The sequence below is a fragment of the Pipistrellus hanaki genome, assembly GCF_964339955.1.
Source record: "Pipistrellus hanaki genome assembly, chromosome: 3".
NCBI lineage: Eukaryota > Metazoa > Chordata > Mammalia > Chiroptera > Vespertilionidae > Pipistrellus > Pipistrellus hanaki.
Genome location: NC_140505.1, coordinates 145,347,942 through 145,370,898, shown reverse-complemented (window position 1 = coordinate 145,370,898; position 22,957 = coordinate 145,347,942). Strand labels below are relative to the sequence as shown.

Below are 22,957 nucleotides of genomic sequence, written 5' to 3'. Positions count from 1 at the left end.
GCCGGGCTGGGAAAGATGCTTGTTTCCCAGCTGTGACCCTGGGCGAGCCACAGGCTCCACATCCATCGAAGGGGGGCTGATGCCCAGCCTGCGGAGCAGTCGAGAGGACCAAATGAGATAATGTGCAGGAAGTACCTACTACCATACACAATCGTCAGTAAATTATAATTTTTTAAAGCCGAAAAACCTACTCATAAGGCTACTGCCATTGCTTAGGCAAAAAACGTAGAGGGCCTCTGGAGCTAGCTATGGCTGTGGATGGGGAGGAGGAACCAGGAGCTATTTCAGACTGTTGACTTTTGGGATGGGGTTGGGTATTGACTGGTTTTTCTAAAAACCTGGAGCTCACCTCTGCCTTCCGCCCTCAGGCTCTGCCCGGTGGCTCCCTCCGTGCCACCCCTCCGTGAGTTTCACGGCTGCTCTGCACAGGGTGCTCCCTTGTTCGGGGCTTGTCCGCTTCCATTGGCCTGGCCGGCTCTCAGGTGCGGGCTGCAGAGGCTCTGCTGGCCGAGGCCCCGGGCGCCGTGCCCAGCACCACAGCGGGCACAGGCAGGAGAAGACAGTCACGTGTGGATCTGTTCAGCCACCAGGTTTGTCCCCGAAGCTGGCACAGTGGGTGAGAAAGGCATCACGGGGGATTGGAGAAGAGGGTTTGACCACAAAGAGCGGCTGACCATTGCCTGTGTTTCTTCAAACACTAACTGCAGAGTTAGCACCCAGCAAGCCCACCCTAGACCCCCCTCAGGCATGGCTTCCCCAAATCTCCAGCTCGGGCTGCCTCCCGCCGCACCTGCCCTGACAGTGCCCGCTCCTAGCACAGTTCCCACTCAGGGGTGGCCCAGAACTTTGGGGCAGAGGTGCTCAGGGGTGGCAATTCCCGGGGGCGGGGGGGGGGGGGGCAGGGAGAAGGGGCCGCGCAGTTTGCATGGGTACAGCACGCATGCTGATGTGACAGCGTGTGTGTTCCCCTGAGGCGGCCGGGGCAGGGACATAGGCAGTTATTAAGGACCCAGGCCCCAGAGCCATCACACAGAGCCTGGGGACAGCTGCTCATGGCATGTAGGGGCCGGGCAGTATCTCTTCAGCCTGCAAGCCCCCTGGTAAGAGCCCGGCTTAGGTGTTCCCTAAAGACGTCAGCGTATGTTTGGTTTTCCCGGTGTTTCTGTCCCGTTCGCAGGAGATAACAGCTCTGTTACTTTGATTTCCGGGGGCAGAAATCTTTCTTAGATCACTTTAACACATCACCTTGGACTGACTGTCTTCCGCCAATGGCTCTATCAGTATCAGGGGAGGCAGTATCAGGGGTTCCCGAGTTGCCATTGAAGGGACAAAGGAAAAGAGGAGGAGAGCAGGGAGAGAGGGAGCCTGGCCAGCTGGGAGGGGCCTCCGGGGGAGCCTTCTGTCAGGGCCAAGGGGACAGAGACCCACCCGGGCATGACTGAGGGGAATGGCTGCGCTGGGCATGCCCGACCCTGGGCACCAGCCCTGGGCAAAAACTCCCGGGCCCCGAGATAGCAGTGACCACACCCACATGGGAGGCCTGCGTGGTGTCGGACGAGGAGGAGAGAGCGTGCGGTGGGCTGAGCCAGACGCCCTTCCTTCCCGCGCTTCCTGGGCTCGAAGAAGCAAGTGTCCGGGACTCCGGAGTGGCCTTGGCGAAGGGAAGGCAGCTTCGGTCACCAAGGAGATTAAATTCCCTGCCAGTGTCAGGATGGGGCTTTGAGTTGGACTTAAATGCACCTGATCTAATCTTGTTTCCATTTATTAAAAATAGAACATCTTTTGTCCACCTGGGCCTGTGCGTTGGCTGTGCGGGGTGCATCCCTGAGCCAGGCACATGGGAGCCCTCCAATCAGCCTCCTCGGTGCCCCTCAGGGAGGGAGCTGAGGAGCCCCCGGCCTCACAGCCCATTGAGATGGACTGTGGCTTCCGGGTCCCCTTTGTGGTGAATTGTCAGTTCCTTGAACCCAGAAGCCCCTCAGCCCCACGGAGACCCCTCAGAGGGGACTTCTCTGAGCAGAGCCACCTGCCTACAACTGCTGCGCAGCCACAAGCACAGCCCCCGCCAGACCCCTTTGTGTAAGCTCCTTTCCCAGAACTGGTCAGAAACGTCCTTCCCAGGAAACAGCACAGGAAGGAGAGGCAGGACTTGGGAGCAGGAACCCCGCGAACCGGCTCTGACCTCACCGCCAACGCTGGGCAGCCTGCTTTCCTGGTGGGGTCTGGGGGGAAATGGCAATGAGCTGCCGCACAGCAGAGGAAGTGCCGGGGAGGTGGCTAAGGGCTCTGCTGCGACCAGGGGTTCTTAAATGCAAGGCCCCGGGGTCTCCCCTTCTCCCCCTAGTCCTGCCCTCAGAGGACCAAACCCGGAGCCTCGGAGCAGGGCCTGTTTTCTCTTTACCCAGACAGCACGTGGGCCAGCCCACAATAAATGCTTGCACACCGAGACCTCGGATTCACGTTGCAATAAACACGGAACCCAGTACTCAGAAGGGCTGCGTGGCCCTTACACCCCCCTGTGGCACCACAGTGGCTGCAGCCGTGTGGGCTAGGACCTGGCTTTGCCCTATCCCTCCAAGCTCTAACAAGTCCCTTTGCAAAGTGTAGCAAACAGCAGATTTGTTCCAGTCCTGGTTCTTCCCCTGACTGGGTATCACAAGCAAGTTTACCCAGCTGTGGGATAAATACATGGGCCGAATGAGAACCACGGAGAGAGCTTCCACCTCGAAGCCCCCATGTCCCCCTCAGTGCGGAAGGAGGTTAACCCCGTCCCAGACATGCCCCTGCCCGGTCCTCACCTGTGTGTGAGCCGAGAGGGCGCGGGGCAGGTGCCTGGCCTCCCCCTGCCCCTCAGCGCTCTCAGGACAGCAGCCCTTTGAGGTCTTCACTCCCCTCAGCCTGTGGGGCCGGGGGACATAAAGCACATGGAGACACCGAGGAGGCTGGGGGTGCAGGGACCCCCAGCTAGCCCCGCTCTGCCCCGGGCCACCCGGAGAGCCCAGTGAGCTCATGTCTGCAGAAACCTCATGCTCATAACCGGGACGATGAGATAACGCTGGCAGCCGGGCACGGGTGCGAAGTGATGGGTGTCTCCTCAGGAATGTGCTGCCCAATTAAAACTGCCTCCCGGATGGCTCGGTGGGCGCGGGGACTTCTCCCCCGGGCCTGCTGGCCAGCCTCTATCTAGGCTGAGTCCTCCTGCAAGCATTTACTGTGGGCCGTCTGGGCACCAGGTGTTGCGCTGGGTGCTGGGGAGACAAGGAGAAACAAGAGCCACACCACAGAGTTCAGTCCGTCTGTCCTAGACGCACTTTTGGAAGCAGGTTGTCAGGAGGACTTGAGGGTTCTGCTTCTCCCCGCCACAGGCCCCAGCCCTCCGCCTCTTTCTCTTCCTTTCAAAGCATCCATAGCCCTCAGCCTGCCTCCTGCCTGCTCTTCCTCTCCAGCTGGTATGGATCAGGCTGCTGCCTCCTCACCTGCCCTGCTTCTGGGGCAGCCTGGACAGCCTTCTTTTTTTATTTTATTTTATTATTTTTTTAATTTCTTTAGTGATTAAGGTATCACATATTTGTCCTCAACCCTCCCCCACATTCCAATCCCCCACCCCACCCCCACTCATGCCCCCACCCCCCTATTGTCCTTGACCACTGGTTAGGCTCATATGTATGCACACAAGTCCTTTGGTTAATCTCTCCCTTTTATCCCCACCCTCCCTTTGAGGTCCAACAGTCTGACCCAGGGCTCCTTATCTCTGGGTCTGTTCTTGTTCATCAGTCTATGTTGTTCACCATTTCCCCTAGATGAGTGAGATCATGTCCTACTGGAAATATACTTATAAGAATAAAAAATGAGACAAGCAATAATCGTGATGCTGAAAGGCATATGAATCAGTCTGTAGTGAGTTTCTTTCTGGGCCAACAGTTCTTTGGAGACCCAATTTCAATGTCAAACAGTTCCTTATGTGTACACGTCAGCAATGATATTTCAGTTCTGGATGGTGGGCAAATGGTGGTAATGCAGGCCCAACCCTCTCTGGTTTGGCTGGACAGCCTTCTATACTGTCCACCCACGGTGCGGACCGGCCTTGGGCAGGTTCCAGCAGAGGCCGCAGAGGGCGGCGACACCCAAGTCACTGAAGGATGGGCTCATTCCCCAGACTCCCTAGGCCAATTCCCCACCGGAAGTGAGTCCTCAGACAAACTTGCGAGACAGGCCTCAGACAGACAAGCAGCCACCCTCTCTCTAAGGGAATGTGCCCCAAGGGCAAGCATTTTAAAAGGGTAGAAACCCAAGTGTGGTCTACCTGGCATGCGGTTAAAGCAGTCAGACTGCTTGTGTTAAAATCCAGGCTTTCCCCTTTACTCTGTGTCTGCATCTTCCGGGACTTCATCCTACTGTGAGAAAGAAACCACCAAAACCCCTCACTGTGGGGAGGGGTGCTTGTTTTTCTCATGTAACGAGAAGTCAGAAGATGGGGAGCCCAGGCTCTGAATGGGGCCCCAAAGGCCATCAGGAACCCAGCTCCTCCTGCCCAGCCGTTCTCGGCAGGCACTTCTCGCCTCCTGGTCACGAGACAGCTGCCCCACCTCCAACGCCAAGTCCAAATTTCAAACAAGAGGAGGAAGGTCAAAGGACTAGTTGAGTCTCCCTCCCTTTGAAGAAGCTTTTCTGGAAGTCCCACACCACCGCTGCTTACATATTATTGGCTTGGATTGGCAAGAAAGGCCGGGAAGCGTATTTTTTATTGAGCGTATTGCTGCGCCCAACAAAACCAGGCTGGTATAGATAAGGAATATAAACATGATACTGTCTTCAACTGCATCGTGTTTGCAAGGAGAGAGGTGAAGACCAGATTTCAGGAAGGAGAAGGTGTGGGCAGAAGTGAAAAAGGAGGAGCAGTGGTTCCTTGTTTCTTCTGACAAAGATTTCTTGCTTGGCCCCTCTTTAGTCAGGCTCCTGAATCTTCTCCTAGGTCCCTCTGTGCACTTATTGTAAAATTCAGTTCTAGCGAGAACTCCCAACTCTCCATAGCTGGTCACTTCCCAATCTGATTGGATCCCTCAGCCTCGACCAGGCGATGCCTGGTCACCCTGGCCTGTCTTCAGCGACAATTCTATTCGGTTGCTTTAGCCCGAATTCTCCTTACTCCTAATGTCTCCTCTTAGTAATTTCCCATCCACCGACCCTCACCCTGCTCCTGGCTATAAATTCCTACTTTTCATGTAGTCTTCAGTGTTGAGCCCAATCTCTCATTCCCACAGCAAGACCCTACTGCAGCGGTCCCTACACCTGTTGCCATGATCCTCTTGAATTGTCCGCCTTACTGTCTTCAACTGTCACGCAATATGTTTTTCTTCAGCGCTTCTTACCCTAAAAGCTCAGGGAGGTGACTGTGACAACAGGAGAATGAGGAAAGAGAGATGGAGGTGGCAGAGAACAAGGAGGTGAACAGCCCACTCCCCATTGCCAAACAGGCCCCTCATTCACTCAGTTGAGAATCTCTCCTCTCTCCCCAAGCATCATCTTTAGTAACTCCAACTGCTTAATGCCCGCCCAAACTTCCTTCTGCTTGCAGGCTAAGCTCCACCTGGCAGTACATATAGAGAAACCCACCTTTAAAGTGTTCTCTGGGCCGGCGGGGGTCTCTAGCGCTCCTGCTTCGATTCTCGGTGAGGTCACATGCTGGGGTGTTCGGCTCCATCCTCAGTGCGGGGCGTGCAAGAGGCAGCCGATCAGTGATCCTCTCTCATCGTTGATGTTTCTGTCTCTCTCTCCCTCTCCCTTCTTCTCTGAAGTAAATAAAAACGTATATACTTTAAAGTGTTCTCTAACCCCTACGTACGTGTCTTTTTTGCTTGTGGACAGCTGGGGGAGGGGAGGGCAGTTTTCGTGTTTTCTGCATCTTTGTACCTTCAGCATCTACAAGGCCTCAGTGCTAAAATAAATAAATAAATAAATAAATAAATAAATAAATAATAATAATAATAATAAGTTGAGAATAGCTTTCACTTGCCGGAGCCTCTTTATTGCTCCCGGGCGGAGAGACATTCTGCTCCGGAAACTTTGGCCGGAGTCTTTCCCAACATTTCTGGGGAACAGCGGAGCATCGCGCTCCCTCCGCGCTGTTACCTCCCCCAGGCCGCTAGGGGCGCTGCTCTCCCCGCACTCCGCAGCCCTCTAGCGGCGCCGGCTGCTGGGCCGCCGCGAAGAGCGCACGCGCACGCCGCGTCCCCGGCCGGCTCCCCAGTCAGCGCGTGCGCACCGAGTGCGGCGGCTCCGAGGACCCGAGAGGCAGGTCAACTCGCTGTGACGGGCAGGGGGCGGGACGGGGTGCGGTGCGCCCAGGAAGGAGTTGTGGGGGTTCGCGCCTTGCGGGTGCAGGACTGCGGCCTGCGCTCCCTGCTGGGCCGGCCGGGTAGTCCCCGAGCGTCGCTTTTTCCCAGGGGGCTGGACCGGAGCCCGCCCCCTGGGCTGACGGGCGAGTGGGAGGATCTCTAAGGCTTGTCATTAATTTGTTTGTGGGGGAAGGTTTTCTCTGAAGGAGGGCACAGAGCTGGCTGTAGTAAGCGAGAAGGGGCACAGCTGGGCCAGGTGGGAGCCGGGGTGGACGGTGAGGAGCGGGGCGGGTTGGCGGAGTGACCCAGTTCCTCCAGCTGCACGGAGCGGGGCGGAGGGGGAGGGGGAGCCCTGCTACCAAACGAAGGCCTGGGAGAAGGTGTTCAGGTGTTTGGGGTCACACTTAGAACAGCAATTTAGTCATGGTTGTGCTTTCACTTTTCTCAGTTTCTCCTCTCCTTGTGCGGCGTGGCCATTAACATGCACCACCTTGACTCTTCGCCCCCTAGGACATGACACAGGTGGCACACCCTGGCCATGGGGTCTCAGCATTCCGCCTCTGCTCGCCTCCCTTCCTACAGGCGGAAGCAAGATGACAGAGAGGACATGCTGGACGCACGGGAGCAGGAAGAAGCCATTGCCCAGTTCCCATACGTCGAGTTCACGGGGCGGGACAGCATCACCTGCCTCACGTGCCAAGGGACAGGCTACATTCCAACAGGTGAGACCTTTGACCCTGGGAAGGATGATTCCCCAGCGAGAATCCCAGAGAACGTACCCACAGGGCTTCCGCTCCTGGACAGAGCTTTTCCTCTGGGCAGGAATGTCACGGTGGTAGGTGGTGCCCTGAACAGGAACCTGCTCAGCTGACCTGATCCATCTGGGCAGGTTGCACAACTTCTGTTTGGTGTCCTTATATTTTTTGAAAGCCTTTCTTTTCTTCCCTTCTACTCTTTTGTTTCCTATGTCGGGAACTTTTGGTTTTGTTAAAGAGCTAAAATTCAGTCAAGTAAATTGGAAGATCTAATTGTCGTTAGTGAGTGATTCACAAATGGAGCGGCATCCCATGTATAGAGGAGCCCCGAGGAGCTGTACAGTGTGGATGCTTTTATAAGCAGAAACTGGGTGGCCCATGAACATTGTTAGCAAAAGAAAACATCTGGGGAGCCGGCACGGCCACGGCACACTCAACCCCAGGGCGCCTTATATGCCGCGCTAGCCCTGCCAGGTTCAGTGACCCTGAGTGGAGGCGGTGAAGGATTCGAAAAGACAAGAGAATGAAAGCTGGGACTCGGTGGGACCCAGCAGTGCCATGGCCTGCAAGCCGTGTTGTGGGTTTCGGTCCCACTCAATTACATGCACCTGATCGAGCTTTGTTTACTTGCAGCCTACATCACTCAGGCATGTGGGGCCACGTGTTCGGACCATAGGTTCAAGTTTACAACTATAGCTGTTGGCTATCATTGTGCTGGGAGGGCTCTGCCCTGCAAGCTGGGACTTGCACGAGGCCACGAGAGGACTGTGCCCTCTCATCAGTCTGAGCGAGGCCTGGACCCGTCCACACACTGTAGCTGAGCCCCACAAAAAGAAAGGATTGTTTCAGGCAAAGGGGATGGTTCTTGGGGGTGGGGAGATGAGGAAGCGGGTCCACATGACAAGATTTGCACCGACCCGAAAATTCCAGACTGATTAAGATTACACTCCTGTAGAAGTCTGAAACTGTAATTAGGTCAAGTATTAAGTCAGGGTTCACGGTCATGGTTTCAGCACAAGGGACTCCACTTTGGGCTTGTGGTTGTCTCTTTAACAGTTTGCTGTGCATTGTGGGATTTGTTGACAGGCATGTTTCTTTATTGTTGTCGCTTACAAGAATTGGAACAGCTTTGCTTGGTGGGAGGTGGGGGACCATCTTGGAAGCTTCTTTCCAAGGGAGCAGATGGTGAATCATTAACAAGCTAAGATCTGAAAGATCAAGTGGGGAGAGAAAAACAAATACTCCTAAGAGGTAGGTGCAGCGTCACGTACCATGAAGCTGGTTCCCAGAAAGTCATAAGGGTTTAGATCATCACAAAGGTTGGAGCTGTGAGAACCATCTACTCCAAAGCTTTCATATTAGAGGCGAGGAGGCAGTGGCTTACGGGGGTAATGCCTTCCCCACCGCCATGCAGGAAAGCCAGAACAAGATCCTAGATTCCCCACTTCCACGCCACTGCCCAGGCAGCACTGATTCATGTTTTGTAGTTTGTGGCACTCCCTATAGATTTATTTGTTTATTTATTAGACCCAAAATGCAGATCTATGTCTAATTCTAAACAAGTATACGTTGTGGCAGACTGATGTGCGATGTGAAGGAAAGTACTGCTAACACGTGAGATTTTTAGCACAATAATGGTTTGGTTTTTTTATAGAGCAAGTAAATGAGCTGGTGGCTTTGATCCCACACAGTGATCAGAGACTCCGCCCCCGGAGAACGTGAGTTACCTCTCTCTCTCCTGTTAATACCTACTTCTATCCCTAGTCCCTTTTTATACATATAAATGCCAGTTAACTTTTTGAAAACTTTTATTTGTTCTTGTCAATTTCTCCATTTCCTTTAAAACTATTTGCTCAAGAAAGATATTTATTCCCTCATCACCACCTGGGGAGGAAACTTGAAGCTAGAAACATGCTGAGGGCCAAGGGAAGGGACTGACTTGGGAGGAATTGGAGGAGGGGTGTCCTGGGAGTTGGAAAAACGTTTCTGTCTGCACAGCTCCTCTCTCCAGCTTCCCTTCCCAGACTGCAAACAGCAAAGGCTTCTGCCTCTGCGCCCAGTGTTGCCTGGTGTGTGGTTCCTAGCCCTTTGAACTTTCCTGGCCCTGCCCCCGTCAGTCCTGGTTCTGCATTTAATCTTAACCGACTGGACCTTGATATCTGACTGCCCACGTTGGTCATGTGCTGTGTTGTTTGCAGTAAGCAGTATGTCCTCCTGTCTGTCCTGCTCTGTCTCCTGGCATTTGGTTTGGTGGCTTTCTTCCTGTTCCCACATTCAGTCCTTGTGGATGATGACGGCATCAGGGTGATGAATGTCACGTCTAATAAGGAGGACTCCCTGGTAATCCTCGCCATCAAGGTAAGACTGAGGGCCTCCTTCCTGGGTTGTGTACCTGCATGTCTCAGACCCAGGAAACTGACACTTATTTCCGCCCTTGCCCTGATGCAGGCCACCCTGAAAATCAGGAACTCCAACTTCTACTCTGTGGCAGTGACCAGCCTGTCCAGCCAAGTTCAGTACATGAACACAGTGGTTGGGTCATACATGACGACGAACATCTCTCTCATTCCATCCCGGAGTGAGCAACTGGTATGCCGGGTTTTTTTTTTAGGATCCTCACCCCATAGGCCTGAGAGAAGAGTGGGGACTGTGGGGATGCCACTTGTAAGAACTGGTTAATGGGAAAGGCCTGGTGAGCTCTGGAGGAAAAATTAGAGGTGGGGCAGATCGGCTAAATATTAGAGGAACAAAAGAATATGTAAAAGAAAGCGTTTGGGTACAAATCAAGAGGAGGCAGAATGATAGTCTGAGGCCCACTGGCCTCACAGAGGGAAGAGGCGGGAAGAATGTGTTAGGGGCTCCTAGTCTGTGAGGTCAGGCTTAGGGAAACGTGTGTCTGCGAAGGAAGGATGCTCCCAGGCCTTTAGATGCTGCTGACGGTACTGTTCTGTGCCAGTCCGGCCTGGCCACAGACGACTCTGGTGCTCTCTCTGCAGGTGGACTTCACGGTGCAGGCGGAGATGGGAGGACCCTTTTCCTATGTGTAGTAAGGACGCTGTTCTCTCTGCTCTCCGCTGGGTGAAAGGGATGCAGAGTTGTGCTCAGTTGATTGATTGGGGCTGGTCCTGCCTTAAGCCCCAGCCTTTGGCCTGAAGGCTCCCTAGCTTTGTCTGTCCCGAGATTTATTTGGAGGAGGTGTTTTTAGCTCTGTGACTGAAGTGCTGGGATATCTAAAAGAGAACAGTAAGCCACTAGAGACATTTACAAGCCCCAGCATTTATAGGATGGGTTTGAAAAAAAACAAAGAGTGTCCTGGTGTGGGAGGATGCACGGACACGGGATTGGGAGCTGGTCAGCCGTGGCAGCGCCGAGGTCGGGAGAGCCGGTGTGGGGAGGGGAGGCGCCCAGGCAGGGCTGACCGCCCCTCCGTGTGACTGGAACTCCGTACTCTCTTGCTGTTTCTCATTTTTGTTTTGTTTTAACTAAACTGTTTCTATATTTGCTGTTTGCCAGCTTCTTCTGCACGTTACACGATATCCCGGTGCACAACATAGTGATCTTCATGAGGTACGTTGCTCTCCTTCCGGTCCACAGCCTCTGTATTTGAGCCTGACGTGAGGCTGTGAGAGCTGGCCCCTCCAGGCATAAGTACTGAGCACTTGGCCAGGCTGTCTCTCTAGCCACACAAATTACCTACCACGTATCGTGGACCTTGAGGGTCACTCCTAGAACCATGACAAGGGTCTGCTGCAGACATTTGAAATAGGAGAGTGCAGAGCAAGAGCGGGCAACCTTTTTCTGCCGCGGGCCATTTGGATGTTTATAACATCATCCAAGGGCCATACAAAATGATCAACTTAAAAATTAGCCTCCTGTATTTGGTCAGACATTTAATTAACTCACCCCTAATGCCTTGGCAGGGCCAGACCAAAGGATTTTGTGAGCCTTATACAGCCAGAGGGCTAGACATTCCCCTCCCTGGTGTAGAGCAAGGTGTCCCAGCCTCGCACTATTGACGTTTTGGCTGAGACAGTTGTCTGTTGTAGATGCTTTCTGGTGCATAGTGGGATATCTAATAGCATCCCTGGCCTCTGCCCACCAGATGCCAGAAACGCCACCTCCTACCCCCTCCATTGTAACAACCCAGAATGTCTACAGACATTGCTGTAAGCCGGTAAACTCTTCCCCAGCTGAGAAATGTCACAGCATCTCTGTGGATATGAAAAGACTCTCTGGGTTTCTGGTTGCATAACCATAAAACTATGTGTGTGGGACACATGGATATTGTTGCCTGAATTTTCAAGAAATTATTTGAGCAATTTTTCTTATTTCAAAAGCAGAATGAATTCTCCTTGTTTCTTTTTCTTAGAACTTCCGTGAAGATTTCGTACATTGGCCACATGACCCAGAGCTCCCTGGAGACACATCACTATGTGGATTGTGGAACAAACTTCTCAGCTGTTTAGGAACTGCTTTTGGCTCTCCCACAGTAGCACCTGTCGGAAGAGACACCCCATCTGTTCCCAGGGCCTGCGTTCTGTACCTACCCAGGTGGTAGACATAGAGGAGAAACTGGTTCTCTTAATCCCCAGCAAACACCCTCCTGCCGCTTGGGAGGAAAATTCGCCTCAGTAGCACCATTTCCGTTTCTCTGAACCAGCGAGTCACTGCCCAGTACCCACTCTATGCCCAGCAAATAGCAGGCACTCATGGTTTTAAGAATTTCATTCCGATCTTGTCAACTGTGCTTGGAGATTATAAATTGAAAGCAGACCAGGATACTAGGTTATAAAACCAGAGTGAGGTAGGACTGTTCGTGCGGCTGCACAGCTGTCATCAGGACCTCATGGCACCGAAGAGGATCGTCTGAATACATAAAAGAAAGCACAGACCATTCAATGTGACTTTTCTCATCTCCTAAATGCCTAGGAACTTAAAAAGAAAAACTTTTTTTTCTTGTAGAAATTTATAATTGTTTTTACTAAGAACCTATGTGGAGCCTGATTAACCCTGAATCCATTGGCTGGAACATGGATTGGGAATTTGGTAGAAAAATAAGTCCTGCTTTTGATTCATCTGCGTCTTCTCTTGCCTGGATGTCTTAGACACCTGGGGGGAGCGGGAAGGGGGGGAGAGGGGGCGGGGATTAGATGCCTGCTAAGTAGGTCAGTACAGGACAGGAGGGGAAGAGAAGAATCCCTGATTGTGCCATTCCCAAAGGCTCTTATCACAGAGAACAGCCTCACTTTTCCCCGGTCTCTGGTGGTGACACGCTGCCCTATTGCTCTTCCAAAACAGAGCACTTAATGCCCCCTGGAGGATGGAAGAGGTAGGGCAGAGATGCCTAAGGAGTGAAGCTGCTGCCTCTGGTGGAATAACTACCCCACCCCCCTCCTCAGGCCACTGCCTTTCGTTCTGATGAAAAGGGCCTGGCTTGAGTTTGAAAGTTTCTTGCACCGGCTCCAAGCTACAGCCATCAAAGTGGGCTCCAGCCCCACAGCGGGAAGCTTGAGTAGTCAGGTTTCAGACCTCAGCTGAGGTGGCCTCCGGAAGCCCTCACAGCAGCAGATAGTGGCAGGGGTCAATCTTAGTCCTCATTCCCATAGCTCCATCTTCAATATTTGCTCATTGATTTTGACACTGAATTTCTTTTTTCCTTGTTAATCCTCACCTGAGGATATTTTTACATTGATGTTTAGAGATAGTAGAACTAAAAGGGAGAGATGGAGAGAGAAAAATATCTATCTCATAAATTGGTTGCTTCCCAAATGTGCCCCGATGGGGCCAGGGATCCAGCCTGCAACTGAGATACATGCCCTTGACAAATCAAACCCAGAACGCTTCAGTTCTCCGGGACTACATTCTATCCCCTGAGCCAAACATGGCTAGGGCCACACTGAATCTTTTAAACAAAGGCTAAATTTTGTGACTGTTTTACTGGCATTGACCACGATTGAGTAACCGCACGCTGAGAGCTGAAAGCTGAGTTTCAGTGTTACACTGGGTCCTTTAATTGTCTGTATGAACACAGCAGTGATGACTGTGCGGTACATTGATGATGGGACAGGACTTGCAAATGTACACCGTTTCTGAGAAAGTGCCCTCAACACAGGAAGATGCTCACCTTGCGACATTTCCTCTTTAGTTTTTCCATTTTCCAAATAGCCTCTAGCGGATGTTTTCATGTAATTCTGGAAAAGCTACTCATATTGGTACTTCAGTTTCAATGATTTTTGTGACTGTGCTTCAAGGGCATTTCTTCTCAGAATTACCTTTAAATTCAGCTGTGATATGCAAATGAAAGCATATCACAGCTGGATTGTTTTAAACAGAGCAGTACGTCTGACCTCATAATGCTATGAAATCTCATACCTGTTTATTTCTTAGCCTCCCAAGCTGCCCTGTAGGATGCTCTGCATTGTTGTGCCAGGCTATCCGTCAGTTCTTGAGCAAACACGCACTAGTGGATTGAAATTTGGGAATATTGTGCTTCTTGAAAATGAGACTCAGAGATCTTTCTCTGTAGCTTCCAGCTTGGCCTCTACTAGAACCCCTTTTTTGCCCTCAAACTACTTATGCTGGGTCACTTGGTTGAAATCTCCATTTATTCATTTACTCATTCCAAAAGGTATTTATTGAGCACCTGCTGTATGCTAGGGATTGCATTTTCTGATGTGTTTTGTCCAGAGTCATAGCTAGAAGTTTAAAACATCATCACAAGCCTTTTGTTTTAGATTTTTTTTAATTAAACATTTTTAATGTTGACATGATTGAAGGTGTCCCCCTTTTCCCACCCTTTGCTCACCTTCACCCCCATGTCCTCCTCCTTTGGCCTTCACCAAACTATTGTCTTTGTCCAAAAATATCGAATGCTTCACAAATTTGAATGTCATTGTGCAGGCACCATGCTAACTCAGAGCATATCACTTCTCTTGCACTAATCTACCCAGAGACCTGTGCCATGTGTACTTTCAATGTTTTAGTAGATGTGCTAAGAAAGCAAGCACCATTATAAGCCTTTTATATTCAGCAGGCCCCGTCTTCCTTAACTTGTTACCCCAATCTCTTGGTCAGCTGTCTAGGAATTCTAAACCCAAGTGTGAAACATGACTAAAAGAATCAACCTATTTATAAACACTCTCCATGAATCCTAGGGGTTCCCAAATATTTCCTCTGCTCAAATAGTCCTTATTTTTTGCCTTGTAAGTAAGATTCTTAAGTGAGATTTTTGAGAGCACTCTAAGATTCTGTGTTCCTTGTTTAGAAGGGGAAGTATTTCAGGAGTTATTGTGTAATTTACCCTGGATCTGGGGAACTTTAAGTCTTGGCTGGAGCAGACTCCTGACTCCCAGTTAAATGCCTTCAGAAACTTCAGTAGAGCTGAGGAAGCTCAAGAGAGGACAAATAACCTGACTGAGGCCTCACAATTAGTAAGCCAGGTCTGTCTGCTCAAGCCTGCTGGGGGTCAGGGTTTCATATGGGAGGTTATTCTAACTGGAGAGACCTGCCTGTCCTGGGGCATTAGGGGTCACAGGGATTAGTATGAACCTGGTTACCCTCACCCCTTCTGGGCCAGGTTGGGACCAGGAAGCAGCAGTAAGGAGCACATTCACTGCCAGCCAGGGTGTGCATTTCAGTTTGCACACACAGGCAAGGTTCTCTGTTCCTCGGCTTCTCTTCTCTTAAGCTGTACCTCAGGTTCACTTCCCAAATACTATGCAACAGTTACTACAATTTCTAGGGTTAACCGGGTTCCCAGAAAGTGTGTGGGCTGCGAGGGATCATCTTTATATCCTGGTGCAAATGGAACTTCACTCACAAAGGTCTGAGCTGCTTTAGTAAGAATAAGTAACTCTGCCCTGGCCAGTGTGATTCAGCTGATTGGGTGTTGCCCATGCACCAAAAGGTTGCCTGTTCCATTCCCTGTCAAGGCACATGTCCAGGTCGCAGGCTTGATCCCCTGTAGGGGGCGTGCAGGAGGCAGCCAATTGATGTTTTGCTCTCACTTCGATATTTCTCTCCCTTTAAAAATCAAACTATTAAAAAAAAAAAAAAAAAAGAATAAGTAGCTCTGATGCCACTGTGGGAAGCCAAGTGAGCTAGCTAGGAAGCAGAATGAGCTCTTGGAGTATGGTTGACAGGTTCAAACCAAACTCAACTCTTCATTTCTACCTGTTGTGTAAGGAAATATTTTAATAAACATCTGTACACCTCACTGCTCTCTCTTGGCTCCCATTAGCTCTCTTATCTAAATTATGAACTAGCCCTCTCTAGGGGAGAAGGTGCCAGCTTCCTCGTTTTTACCACGTACACAAGGCATTGGGAAGCAGGGGACGCCTGATGGAGAGATGGGAAGCTGTCTGTTCATAAGCCCGATGTTGGAGGAAGTGTAGAGACGCTTTAAATGTAGGTCTGGGAAGTACTGGATGGGGGGACAGAGGTACAGGGGCAGGAAAGAGGAATAAGGGTGGGTTAAGTGTTCAACACTCCCACCTCTCCTTGATCTAAAAGTCTTAGAAAAAGACACAAATAAGTAGGTCACCAAGATTGCCTAATTGTGTGTACTTATCATGGCCCCCAAAGGTTCCCTTCCCTCTCTTTCCCCACCCTCCACACCCCCTCCTCCCTCAGGAGCACCTTCAACCTCGCCCACCCAGCAACATTGTCCCATCCTCTGTTTACTGTCATCCCTTCTTTGTCCCTCCCTTCCCAAATCTTGGTCTGTAGCCCCAGTTCACCCCTGGATTCTACACAGTGCCACAGTTTACAAAAAGCAGCAAGTCTGTGTTCACGTGAGGTCACTGAACCAGGCAGTGTGGCCCCAATGCCCTCCCTTTGGTCGAAAAGTCAACAAAAGAACGCCTTCGGATGGCCATCTGGTGACGCCTACCGAACAAAGACTAATGGAAAATAAAGAACAAACTCGAGTCCATATATACTTTCCAATAATTTTTTTTGTTTTTAATATCAATCGATGTTTTAAAAAATACAGAGGTGTTTGACACAGAATAGCACCATTGTGTAGGACACACACAGTTCCTGCGCCCAGCACCTGAAGTGGGTCTTCTTGCCTGGGCTGGGGGGTTGGGGGGGCAGTCACTCAGGGGGCGTTTGACTCTCACCAGTTAGTTTCCTGCCTCTGCTTTGACCCAAAGGTCTTACAGGAAGACAATAAATAAATAGAACACCGAGATTTTATTTTGCAGTCTGCCCAGTTCAGGTCTCTCAGAAAGAGAGGGGAGAAAATCCAAACTGTGAAAGGGTGGGATGAATGGACATCAGGTCAGGTCGGCCATTCAGTGCAGAGTCCTAGAGTGACTGGGATTGGAAAGTACTTGGGTCCTTTGGGTTTGCAATGGATTGTGTTGTTTCTGGGTTCAGGTTTTTACAAGAAGCAGACGGGCCCTATGTCCACACCGAATTCCTGCTCGGGCCCTCCTATGTCCATGGGTGCAATGTCAATGATGGGCAGGCGCGAGGTCTTCTGTGACCGGTACTCGATCATAGTCTTGCCCCACTTACCGGTGTGTTTCTGGAGAAGAAAGAGAGGAAACACTATTTAGTGACACCTTGAAACCCAATGTCAGCTGCCCCCAACACTGGACCCCAACACTGAGCAATGCAGAACACAAGGTGAAAAACACACGTGGTGCTCCTTAGACTTCTTCTTGGATGGCCAGAACCCTCTCCACCTGCTGTCCTTCCCAGAAGGACTCCCTTCTCCTCCTTCCCACTCCTCACAGTGAGCTCCCCGCCTGTAACCCCGTTGGCATTCCATCTCATAAACATGACAGGAATCCCCCTACAAGAGTCCTTGGACACCCTGGGTAAGGTCTTATTTCCCCTGAGCCACGGAGAACAGCATACACCTCTCCCTCACTGTCACTCTGCATGTCTTCTCTGCATGGCCCCTCACACACACACCTCTGAGGAGTCCATCACTTGAAGACCACAACACCTGCCAGGGGCCAACCCTCTGCCCGCTCTAGCCTGACCTCTGGGCCCCGGGCAGCTCACGTCTCTGGCAGCTCCAGCAGCGGACTCACCGTGCAACCATCCTTCAGGACCGTGTACGTGAACCTGCTGTTGCCCTCAGCCCGGATCTCCACATCGTTGGAACCCTGGATGAGCAGGGCCTTCTTGAGGTTGCCAGCTGCCTCGTCCAGGTAGGCGATGCTGTTCTTGCAGTGGTACGTGATGTTCTGGGAGCCTTCAGTGGACAGCAGGCGCAGGAAGGTCATCTGGACGTTGGCAGTGTTGGGAGCCAGGTTGTCATCGCCGTAGCTGAACTGTGAGGGCAGAGAGCAGTGGTGTGAGGCCTGGGAGTGGCATTCAATGGGACCAGGGCGCCAGGGCCCAGGCTTCAGAGGAGCTGAAGGGGGGTTGGGGGAGCAGGTCGAAGGAGGATGGTTTTGCTTCCAGGGTGGAGAGCAAGCCTCCAAGGACCTCTTCCTCCACCTCTAAATGGGAGAAAATACTATTCCTCCCCTTTCCTTCCTTGTAGGCCCCTAAGAAAACTGGTGAGAATGTGGGCGAGGTGCTAAAAACTTCCAGGGAGAGAGAAGAGCTCTTAGGCCAAGAGCAACCAGGCACTCACGTGGAAGCCACCGTTGATGGTTTCTCCAAACCAGATATGTTTCTTGTCTTTGCTCTTGCTGCTCCACCAGTTCTTCTTGGGAACGTTGGCTGGGTTGGGGTAGACGCAGGTCTCGCCCGTCTCCATGTTGCAGAAAACCTTCATGGCGTCCAAGGTGCAACCCTGGTTGGGGTCGATCCAGTAGTCTCCTGCAGGGGGAGGAGGCGACACCCCATTCAGGGCTCCGACAGGCACAGATGCACCCTCCCAAGTGGCTCAAAGACAGAAGGTATACGGGGGAGGGGCAGGTGTGAGGGCCACGTGTGAGCGGGACTGAGGGATCCAGGGAAGGGGGCTGAATGGGAAAGTCAGTGCTAAATGGGGCCGTGAGCAGTGGGGCAGGTGCAGTGTCTGCCTGGAGGAGGGGACTCTACCATGCAGTCATGGCAGGACAGGAGCCAGGGCTTCAGTTTCTCTGCTGTGACATGGGAGAGCGACTGCCTGCCAGAACCTTCCAGGCCCACCAGCTCTGCCCTGCACGAAGAGGTGCCTCCTCCCTGGCTCTGAAGGGGCCAAGCCCAGCGGCTGCCCTCCTCCCTGGGGCAAGGTCCTGCCCTCCAGACTCACCGCTCTTCCATTCCGGGTGGCAGAGCTGCAGGTCCCGGCAGGTGCGAGCGGGGTTCTTGCGGGAGCCCTCGGGGCTGCGGATGCTCTCGATCTGGTTGTTGAGGGACTTGAGCGTGGCGTCCACCTCGGCGTCGTGCTGCCGCAGGTTGCCGGCTGCCTGGTCGGCCCGCATGTACTGCATGGGGTCGGGGCCTTTCTCTCTCCCGCCTAAGCCGGCGAAGGCTGACATGTCAATGCCAGGGCCAGGGGGACCTGGAGGGCCAGGGGGTCCAGGGTTTCCGGGGGGACCCTGCATCAGAAAATGGAGGCGTCAGCCTGGAATTGTGGGGAGGTGCCCGCCTGCATCCATCCTACCGGCCTAAAGGCATTAGAGTGTTTTCTTCTCAGTCCCAGGGGTGGGGGAAGGGTGAGCAGGCCAGGACCAAGAAAGCTCTAGCACCTTCCCTAGTTCCTCATTATCCCCTCTCTTCTGTTTCCCAACACCAATTGTGGGAGCCTCCGGGGAGAGCCCGGGATAAAGGGTGCCATCACCATTAGCTGCGGGCTGCTGCTCCAGAAAGCTCAGCCCTCTGGGATGCTGGGGACACCCCAGGATGCAGGGAAGAAGTCGGGGCACTTACAGCGGGGCCTGTTTCGCCAGAACGTCCACGGGGACCGGGAGGCCCAATGGGGCCAGGGATGCCGTTAGAGCCATCTTTGCCAGAGGGACCGACGGGGCCAGGAGGACCCTGCAGGCCGGGGAGAGAGGCAGCAAGAGAACAGTCATCAGCAGACGGACGGTGGGGAGTAGCTGGGGCTGGTTACATGGCCGTCACGAGCACTGGCCACTCTGTCCCAATCTCCACATTTCTCAGTCCTAGACCCCACACCGTTTTCACACTCCCCTCCCTGCCTTCCTAAGCTCCTCTTTGTGATTCCTCTTCCTGGGAGCACCTTGCATGTTCCTCCTACCTGTGGTCTCAGGTGCTTTCCCGGCCACAGTCACACGGAGCCCGTCCTCCCTCGGCTGCCGAGCGAGCCTCTGAGCACAAGGCTCCCCCAGAAGCAGCCACACTCCCCTCCCCCTCGGACGCTTGGCCAGCGCCCCGGCCCCACCCTGAGGAAGGGTTCGCTCCGCCCACTTACTCTAGGGCCGGAAGGACCAGCAGGACCAGAAGCGCCTTGGTCTCCGGAAGGACCCTGGGCAGAAGGAAGAGGCAAAGGTCAGAGGTCAGCAGGGACAGGGCTCCATCTTCCAGGATTGGGTACCTATTCCTCCCACTCCATATGTCATGGAGTGGGAGGAATAGGTACGTGCCCCACCCTCTTCCCATCCCACCTGCTCCTCCCTCCAACCCTGAGAAGGCCTGGACCTTTCTTGGGCAGATGCCACGTCTCAGCAGCGTGGGAAACTCAGGTGGGCTCTGGGCAGAGGGGGGCCGCGGGGAGCCGCGCACAGGCAGCGGTACTCACAGGGGGGCCGGGAAGACCCTGCAGGCCGGTGAAGCCGCGGTGTCCCTTCAGGCCCCTCTCGCCAGCCTCTCCAGTCTCTCCTTTGTCACCTCGGGGGCCTTGAGGGCCCTGGGAACGAGACAGACACACGCAGGTTGGGTCAGGTCCGGCTGGCCTTGCCTGAGCCATGAGTCCAGGATCCCCGGGCACCCGCTGCTCCCCACCCCCGACCCCAGCCTGCCCGTGTCCGGGACTCATCCATTCAGATGCTCACTGGGATTCCTCGGGCTCCAGCTGGTCCTGCGGGGCCCATGGGGCCTTGTGCGCCCTGCGAGGAGAGGGTGGGGGCGGCGTCAGAGCCAGGCGGGCACAGGGCCGGCCCCCTCCGCGTCTGCCCTCGGGCTGGGCCGGGCTCCCATGGCACTCACCGCCTCTCCTCGGTCTCCCTGCTTGCCAGTTGGGCCGGCGGGGCCAGGAGAGCCAGGGGGCCCGGGGGCTCCCGGAGCACCCAGGGGGCCGGTCTCACCACGATCGCCCTGTCAGGAGAGAGGGCTCCGGCTCAGAGAAGAACGTTCCACAAGAGGCAAGGGAAGAAGACACAGAACGGGACCCCCGCCCGCTCCTCCGGTGACTGATCAGACCCAGCGGACTGCCCTCCGGGTCCCACTGCCCATAGACCCCAGAGGCTCACCTTCACTCCAGCTGCACCGTCTCTGCCAGGGGGGCCGTCGGCGCCAGGGCTTCCCTAGGCAAAGGGAAGCGATGCCGTTAGAGCTGCCTCTGCCCGGCTCCCGCCAGGCTCCCGCCCAGCTCCCCTCAGCGCCCCAGGCTGGCTCTGCCCAACTGCGGCTTCAGAGCCAAAGCTTCCCACAGCCCCTCCCGCCTTCCTCCCACAGCGCCCAGTCCTAACGCTCCTCTCTTCGTCACCACCTTCCCACGGCCCCCGGAGCCTGAGCCTCCCAGCCCGGCCCGTCCTGTTCCCCCTTCTCCGTGGGGGACCCACCACTCACCTCTCGTCCGGGTTCGCCAGCAGGACCGGTCAGGCCAGGGGGGCCCACGGGGCCAGGGGGACCTCGGTCTCCAGATGCACCAGGAGCTCCCTGCTTGCCAGGCTCGCCCTGCAGCGACCATGACAAGGAGGGTGAGCGCGGCCCCAAAGGGTCCCTGACGAAGGGACACCCCGCGCTCTGAGAGGAGAGCGTCCAGCCGGAGGCCGGCCCCCCTCTCCCAGAGGAAGGGGCAGCCCTCACTCACCGACGGGCCGGGCAGGCCGGGGAACCCTCTCTCACCACGCTGTCCGGGCAGACCCACGATGCCCCTCTGACCAGCCAGACCCTGGGGGCCTGGAGGACCATCAGGACCCTAGGAGGAAAGGCGAGAGGTGAGAACGTGAGGAGGACACACAGAGCGGCCGGCCACCCGGCCAGCTGGCTGCCAGCTCTGCAGGGAGCAGCCCTCCTCCTGCCCTGGAAGTGAGGTCTCTGCTCTGCTCCCCTCCCCGCCCCCCACAGCCCTGCTGCCCCTGCTGCCCTCCCCCCCACCCCTTCTGCCCTCCTCCCGCCCCTGCTGCCCTCCCCCCAGCCCTGCTCCCCCCCCCCGCCCCTGCTCCCCCTCCTCCCACCCCTGCTCTGAGCGCGGAAGCCTGGTCTGGCGGGACGTACAGAGGGACCGTCATCTCCGGGCTCTCCCTTCTCGCCAGGCGCTCCGGCGGGACCTTGGAGGCCGGGGTCACCGGCTCGGCCGGGGGGGCCGCTGTCTCCTCGAGCACCTTTGGGGCCATCTTTTCCAGAAGGACCGGGAGGACCAGGGGGGCCAGGGTTGCCCTAGAAGGAGCAAACGCAGGAAGTGAGGACTCAACACACGTGCCCCTTGCGGCTGCAAAGCCACCGCGGCCCCGAGGACAGCAGTTCCCCTGGGAAGGGCAGCCTGACCCCCATCCACCCCCACCCCGGTCTCTCTCTTCGATCGGCTCTCCCACAGGACAGTTCCGGGCGGGCAGCCCTGGCCTCTCCAGCCCCTGCACGCCTGGCTTTCTCTAATCTACTTGGGGTCCCTCCTGCCTGAATTCCCCCACCCCCCTCACCCCCATTCCTCCAGGAGGGGTGCAACCCCAGTTCCCCCGAAGCCCGTGCACCGGCTCCCCCAGCTCCTCTGTGTTGCAGGTGAGCTGGGTGCTTCTCCGGATCTCTCCTCCCTCCAGGGCGAACCCCTCAGGGCAAGGTGTGTGACCTGTGCGCCCGGAGCACGGAGCACACACCAGAAAGCGTGTCCGTGACAGAGGCAGTTGTGCCAGCCGCATCCTGCCCACCAAGCCAGAGTCTGAGGGTTCGAGCCCCGGCCAGCTGGGAAGGTTGGCCACGACCAACAAGGAGGTCACCCCTGTCCCCTTTACGCCTCCCAGGAGAGAAAGTGGGCACAGGGGTGAGGCCTGTCAGGACTGGGCAGCCCCTGCCTGTGCCTCACGGGCCCGGAAGAGGGAACCAACCAGGAGAGACTTACGTTGGAGCCTGGGGGTCCGACGCGGCCAGCAGCTCCGGGGAATCCGGTGGCTCCCTATGTGGAAAGAGGAGCGCCCCTGAAGCCCTCGGTCCCTCCATCCCGATCCCTCGGGAGCTCCAAGAAGTCCATGCAGGGGGTCCGAGAGGCCGGTGTGGGAGGGAAGGGGAGCCCGAGGGGAAAGGGCCTCGGGCAGCGGTAGCTTCTCTGCCTCGGGCTCCTGCAGGGCCCAGCGGGGGCACTCAGCACCCAGGCCTGCCTCCCAGGACCCCTGCACCCCAGCAGAGAGGGGCGCCCTCCCCTGGGAGGGGCTCAGACGGGGCCAGGAGCAGGACTGAGGAGCGGTGCATCCCAGAACACCACAGTGGAGCCTCTGCGGCAGGTCTTTGTGAGGCCAGGGGTGCGGGTGTGAGAGAAGCTGCCGCCCCCATGGCACCCGCCCCCCACACCTGGGTCGGGGGCGGGGGGGGGGGCTCACTCACCGGGGGGCCTTGAGCACCTCGGGCTCCTTTGGGGCCAGTCACACCAGTCGGGCCCTGGGAGAGGAGGAGGAGAGAGACAGTGAGGTCTGCTCCCCGGGGAGGGCCTGTCCGAGCCCCTACAGTGGACGCCTGAAGGCTGATCTCAAAGAGGCAGCTCTCTTGGCACTGAACTCCCAGCTCCGAGCAGCTGGCACCGGCGGGCCTGCCTCCCAGCCACCTACCTCTCAGGGAGGAGCAGCCTCTCAGGCCTTCACA

General features: G+C 55.1%; 2 protein-coding genes across 11 annotated transcripts in view; one reads left to right on the top strand and one right to left on the bottom strand.

Moving 5' to 3' along the window:
- The first annotated feature begins 6,233 nt into the window (after nucleotides 1–6,233).
- On the top strand, nucleotides 6,234–12,165 carry TMEM106C (transmembrane protein 106C). 9 transcript variants are annotated; one of them, XM_084879169.1, is made up of 8 exons: nucleotides 6,234–6,291; nucleotides 6,846–7,057; nucleotides 8,745–8,808; nucleotides 9,289–9,448; nucleotides 9,539–9,679; nucleotides 10,087–10,136; nucleotides 10,604–10,657; nucleotides 11,460–12,165. In XM_084879169.1, the coding sequence occupies exons 2-8, from the start codon at nucleotides 6,874–6,876 to the stop codon at nucleotides 11,554–11,556; spliced, it is 750 nt and encodes a 249-aa protein (XP_084735295.1). In that variant the 5' UTR covers nucleotides 6,234–6,291; nucleotides 6,846–6,873; the 3' UTR covers nucleotides 11,557–12,165. The 9 variants fall into 9 exon arrangements, with proteins under 9 accessions (XP_084735295.1, XP_084735293.1, XP_084735296.1 ...); XM_084879167.1 differs by having other exon boundaries at nucleotides 6,245–6,291; nucleotides 6,784–7,057; XM_084879170.1 differs by having other exon boundaries at nucleotides 6,251–6,295.
- Nucleotides 12,166–16,056: 3,891 nt separating this feature from the next.
- COL2A1 (collagen type II alpha 1 chain) overlaps nucleotides 16,057–22,957 on the bottom strand; it is a 30,799-nt gene continuing 23,898 nt past the window's right edge. For both annotated transcript variants that reach the window (XM_084879066.1, XM_084879067.1), the window contains 15 exons: nucleotides 22,703–22,756; nucleotides 22,224–22,277; nucleotides 21,386–21,547; nucleotides 20,979–21,086; nucleotides 20,735–20,842; nucleotides 20,416–20,469; nucleotides 20,153–20,260; nucleotides 19,999–20,052; nucleotides 19,746–19,853; nucleotides 19,419–19,472; nucleotides 18,914–19,021; nucleotides 18,294–18,582; nucleotides 17,688–17,875; nucleotides 17,137–17,379; nucleotides 16,057–16,622 (listed from right to left, as the gene is read on the bottom strand). In XM_084879066.1, coding sequence (XP_084735192.1) covers nucleotides 16,476–16,622; nucleotides 17,137–17,379; nucleotides 17,688–17,875; nucleotides 18,294–18,582; nucleotides 18,914–19,021; nucleotides 19,419–19,472; nucleotides 19,746–19,853; nucleotides 19,999–20,052; nucleotides 20,153–20,260; nucleotides 20,416–20,469; nucleotides 20,735–20,842; nucleotides 20,979–21,086; nucleotides 21,386–21,547; nucleotides 22,224–22,277; nucleotides 22,703–22,756 — 1,839 coding nt within the window. In that variant the 3' untranslated portion in view covers nucleotides 16,057–16,475. The remainder of the gene's footprint in view (nucleotides 16,623–17,136; nucleotides 17,380–17,687; nucleotides 17,876–18,293; nucleotides 18,583–18,913; nucleotides 19,022–19,418; nucleotides 19,473–19,745; nucleotides 19,854–19,998; nucleotides 20,053–20,152; nucleotides 20,261–20,415; nucleotides 20,470–20,734; nucleotides 20,843–20,978; nucleotides 21,087–21,385; nucleotides 21,548–22,223; nucleotides 22,278–22,702; nucleotides 22,757–22,957) is intronic.

Bases quoted from the DNA above. Each gene is read 5' to 3' on its own strand.
- TMEM106C (XM_084879169.1), top strand. From the start codon at position 6,874: ATGGGGTCTCAGCATTCCGCCTCTGCTCGCCTCCCTTCCTACAGGCGG. The intron at 8,809-9,288 runs GTGAGTTACCTC...TGTTGTTTGCAG, and splicing joins AGACTCCGCCCCCGGAGAAC to TAAGCAGTATGTCCTCCTGT. The intron at 10,137-10,603 runs GTAAGGACGCTG...GCTGTTTGCCAG, and splicing joins GGACCCTTTTCCTATGTGTA to CTTCTTCTGCACGTTACACG.